At 51.7% G+C, this 5,040-nt stretch overlaps 1 protein-coding gene across 1 annotated transcript; it reads left to right on the top strand.

Annotated features, from left to right (window-relative positions):
* Positions 1–747: 747 nt before the first annotated feature.
* Positions 748–4,334, top strand: LOC136661160 (kin of IRRE-like protein 1; the record flags this gene model as incomplete). Its single annotated transcript, XM_066638189.1, has 6 exons — positions 748–845; positions 978–1,114; positions 1,881–2,017; positions 2,427–2,547; positions 2,652–2,752; positions 4,152–4,334. Coding segments are annotated over 6 exons (777 nt in total), but the record flags the coding sequence as incomplete, so codon positions are not given.
* Between the last annotated feature and the right edge of the window lie 706 nt (positions 4,335–5,040).

The raw sequence follows: 5,040 nt of genomic DNA, 5'->3' as shown, positions 1-5,040 counted from the left end.
TAGGAGCACAAAGATCTCCCATTTCCTTTCTGATGGTCAGAGCAGAGCCCTTGACGAAGGCTGGGAAGGTCCGTGGATGTTCAGAAGCAAGAGTTGGCTAAACCCCTAAAAGAGACAAAGGGCACAATCCTAACCGTGCCTTGGGCCACAAGTTTATTGCGCCGGCCCGGGAGGGTCGCTAATGTGCCAGAAGCCACAAGGAGATGCGCCAACACATGGAGGCTGAATCCAGCCTCTGTGGCGGCTTCCCTGCTGAGTCTTGCGATGGCCTGGGTGGGCCGATGCAAGAGTGAAAGGTAGGCGTGGGGGAGGCAGTGGGCGTCAGGGAGGAGGCAGGACAGAGGCATTCCTGGGTGGGGTGTGGGTGAGCAGTGGACAGCCCCGGGGGTGGGTGGGGGTGGGCGGGCAGAGAGAGATAGTTGGGCTGGGATCCGGCAGTTATGCCAGATCCCAACCCCTGTTCCCAGGGAGAACGGAGCAGTTTGAAGCCACTGCGCTCTCCTTGGATTTGTGCCACCTCCAGAGGTGGTACAAATTCAAGGAGACCCATACTGGCCAGCAGCTGTTACCCAGGGGTAAAGTGAGAGACAAGGGCAAGGATGGGAGAGTGGAGGCAAATGTAGGGGTAGGAGCTAATAAATAGGCCAGGCCTGAGTAGATCTGGGATGGGATGGGCACATTGGTGTGGGTTCCGTCCCCCTTCTTGAGTTTTCAGCCTCTCTGGTCCTCTTTCTTGCAGATCCCCCTGTCGTCATGCTGTCGGTGCGGCCGCAAACGGTCGCCGAGGGTGGCAAAGTGAGCTTTCTCTGCACAGCCACCTCCAACCCGGAGCTGACAGGCGACAGGTAAAAAGGCCAACAGACTCCAACCTCCCAGAGATCACACAGCAATAGTGATGTTGCTGCGATGCCCTCTACTGGCAGCTTTGGGGATTACAATGAGCCGGGCTCGTCTGATGCCAGTGCATGCCTTCGCAGGTGGGCCAAAGGAGGTGTGCCCATTCCGGAGGCCAACGGGGACAGCGATGAGGCGATAGTCAATCAATCGTTTTTCATGGAGCCCGTGTCGTGCGAGGGTTCGAATGCCGTCGGCAGCACACTGGTGGATGTGCATTGTAAGTGAAGGAGGCAGGTTGGGTCTGTGTATCCTGGGATAGGTGGGAACACTTTGGAAGAGGAGGATGGACAAGGAGATGATGAGGGTGACCTTGGTGCCAGATTGGTGCCAGATACTGAGTGTGGGCAGGTCAGATGTGGGGCTCCCCCCACCAGGATCTTCTCTCCTGTAACCCCACTTGCCGTTCCAGCAGGTAGACCTCAAAGGCCTCCCACCTGCGACCATCATCGTGGTAAAAATTAGGCATTTGTGCCATATTTTTGACACATTCACAGCTGAGTTTGCACCCAATTAGAGCGAGGTGACTAATATATCCATTACCTTTGCATCAATTTGCATATGAGTAAAAATAACCATTTCTGAAGCAAGAAAGCATGCTTAATTTGTTTTTTTATATTATGCACACGGATCAAGACCCTTAATTGACTATAAAGCTCCCCCCAATTAATTTTATAAGTACTTGTATGAAGCAGCACAGGCAGATGTGTATCTACATACAAATTTTTTGAAAACAAACTATTTAATACATGCATAAACACACGTTCATTCACACTATTGAAGACAACAGTGTATAAAACTGCAGATTTTAAGAAGAATGTTTAATGAACTGCTTGTCAACCAAAAAGCCATTCACAAAGAAGGCAAGCGCTGTCTTTAAAAGAAAAAAAAGAAAATCCACTCCTGGGACCTTCTGCATGGAAAGCAGGTCTCTACTACTGAGCGATGGGCCCCCCTAACCCCTGTTTTCCTCTTTTTTCCTGCAGTTGGAGCCCGCCTTATCTCCCAGCCCAAGCCCCTGACTGTAGGTGTTGGTTCTGATGCCTCTTTCACCTGTACCTGGGCGGGGAGTCCACCTCTCACCCTAGCCTGGACCAAGAAGGAGTTCAGGTTCCCAAGTTGTGTGTAATTTACCAAACACAAATCTGGGAACACCAACCTCTACCCCCTCCTGTTGTCTCGTAGCACAGTGGGCCAGGTGGTAGACCATGGTGGTAGTAAGAGAGATATAGAACCTTTGCTTTATTCTGACTGTCTGCCAAGGTCAACGGGGGGCACCCCTTTCTGCCTTCCTCCCCACCTGAACTGAGCCTGTGAACACACAGGACACAGTTTTGGTTGTGGCACCAGGAGACCCACCCACTTTGAATCCTCAGAAAAATTGTGAAGCCCTTCTGTCCAAACAGGCCTTCAGTTTAGGATGTTCTGTTCCCTGGTTAGATAACTGAGGCCGGGTATCCTTTTTTGGGCTGGAAAAAGAGCACTGATCCCTTCATTTCAGTAAATAAATCTGAATTCACTTGTACCCACAGGTGTCGAGCAATGGAAACGCGCTACACCTCAAGGCTGTGACGCAGGAAGATGCCGGCATGTACGTCTGCAAAACCATCGTGCCACGCATTGGAGTGGCTGAGAAGGCACTAGCTGTGAATGGTGAGGGGTCTTGGAACCAGGTCATGCACAGCAACCTATTGCAGTGAGCCTGGCGGAAATCTGACCAGACCTGATTGCATCCGTCATTTTTGTCTTTTCCTCAGGGCCGCCCATTATCGGCGCGGAACCAAGCCTGCAGACTGCACTGGGGGCCAAGGCACGGCTGGAGTGTTTGGTGGGGAGCGTCCCACCCCCCGACAGGATTGTAAGTGCTTGACTCGCCTTTGCCCTCCACCCTCATGCCTTAACCAGGCCTGAATGTACCAGATGGTCCTCCTTATCCATGGAGTTGTCTCAACATGGATTGCAAGCCCACACTGGAGCAGCAACTGTTGCCCTGCACATGCCTGATCTCATCTGGTCTCGGAAGCTAAGCAGGGTCAGGCCTGGTTAGTACTTGGACGGGAGACCGCTTGGGAATACCGGGTGCTGTAGGCTTCTACCATAGTCTTTCGAGACTGAAGGTTGCCAACCACTGGAGGACCTCAGAGGACCTCCCAGGCATGACTGGAAGTCGTGTCTAGGAGATCTTCTGAGTTCAGCCGGAGCCTTTGGAGAGGCACTTCCAGGTTTTCACAAAATGTCTTTCTGAAGACTCTGGCTGACCTTCTGAGGTGCAAGGAGGTAGCCTGCAGTGTCCCTGCACCTCATAAAGCCTCCTGGAGACCTTCTGGAGTCCTGAAGGCACCCCTGGTTTTCAACCAAAGCTGGAAGTGCTTTTCAAAGACCTTCTGAGGCCTGGGCAGGCTGTGTACAACCTCCCCTCACCTCAGAAGGCCAGCCCCAGTCTTTGGAAAGGCAGTAGGGTATGTCATATGCAAAAGAAACCAGATATTATTTGTGAAGTTGGATGAAAAGGTGGAATGCATGTGTGCCAAAGTAGTTAGAATGTACAGATAATGAACCCATGATTTTAAACGCACACTGCTTAGTTCAGGGTTCTTAACCCTTTTACTATTACAGACCCCCCACCCCCCATAGATTGCCCAGTGTGTCCCCATACCTTCTTCACTAGTCTGTAGGAATCAGCATCATCACCAGTCCTATTAGGTACCACTATTTTGTCAGCAGCGGGGTTCTACTTTACATATGGATAGCAAGGATCAGAATGCCTCAATCTGCATTGACAGTGGTGATACTTAATAATCTGATCCATATAAATAATGGTAATAGTTAATCACCTAATCTAACAACAATTTTTTTTAATTGTTCAGAGATTGAATCAGGCCTACTCAGAAGTAAGTCCTATTTTGTTCAATGGGGCTTACTCTCAGGAAAGTGTGGTTAGGATTGCAGCCTGAGTCCCATACCTCCCTCATTGGGTTCTGGTACCTCCAAAGGGTATGGATAACCTTGGTTAAGAATCCCTAGTTTAGATTTTCCCACAAAACCTTGGAAGGTTCTGAATGGCCAATCGTCCCCGTAGCGTCTAGAGTCGATCCTTGGGCTTGGTACCCATCGGGCACGAGGCTAACCAGGTGTACTCAGAAGTAAGTCCTATTTTGTTCACTGGGGCTTACTCTCAGGAAAGTGTGGTTAGCATTGCAGCCATCATCTTCTACCTGTCCAGGCTTCTGATTTGCCCTCCTGTCTCTTTGCAACAGGCCTGGTCGTGGGGTGAATGGGTGCTGGATGCTGGCTCGCTAGATCGGTTCACGGTGGACACCATGGTGACCGACCAAGGGGTGCTCTCTGCTCTGCTGATCGACCCAACGCATGACAGCGACTTCACCTTGGCCTACAACTGTACTGCATGGAATCGCTTTGGCGCACGTTCCGCTACCGTCAGCTTATGCCGCCAAGGTAAGATTCCCCATCCCCCTCTACTAATTTCACCAGGAACAAGCTTCATGGTGAACTCACTGGGGCCCCGCCAGATCTCCTGTTTTCAAAGCAGAGAGATCCAAGTGCAGAGCCCAGCAGAGCAGTGAAACTCACCTTAGCAAGCCACTGTCTCTCTGTACAGCATACTTTGGCAGGGATTGTTGGGAGAAGAAAAGGGGATAATCTCCAGCTTGAGACTGAGGTCCTGGAGGAGGAGGGCAGAATACTGATGTGACACAACATGACCTTGACTTTCATCCCCCCTTGGGCAGTGGTTCCCAAACCTTTCCAACTAGCAGTTCCCTTGACCTACTGGGCCATTGGCCACAGCTCCCCATTAGGGCTACAATCCTATAGTGTATAGGGTGGCAGATTTTCACCAGGATTCTGCATCTCCCCTGGCTGGATTCCATGGCTTCCCAGGGAGCCTCAGTTTGGGAATCACTGCACTTGACGTTCATGACTTTGCTCTTTCAGCTGTGTTCAGCCTGGGCTGATGCAAGCCTCTGGGGTGGGCGGGAAGGAAGGTGGGGAGGGAGGCATTCCTGGGTGGGGGGAGGGCGGGCGGTGGGCAGGTGGGGAGCGGGAGGCGGGGCTGGGAAGTTTCCTCTTGCCTCTGGCTGGGCCGCCTTGGGCCCCTGTCCTATGCTGGATACAACGCAAGCCTCT

Source organism: Tiliqua scincoides, chromosome 10, assembly GCF_035046505.1.
Source record: "Tiliqua scincoides isolate rTilSci1 chromosome 10, rTilSci1.hap2, whole genome shotgun sequence".
Lineage (NCBI taxonomy): Eukaryota > Metazoa > Chordata > Lepidosauria > Squamata > Scincidae > Tiliqua > Tiliqua scincoides.
Note: the sequence above shows the minus strand (reverse complement) of the source record. Positions and strands in the feature narration are given on the sequence as shown.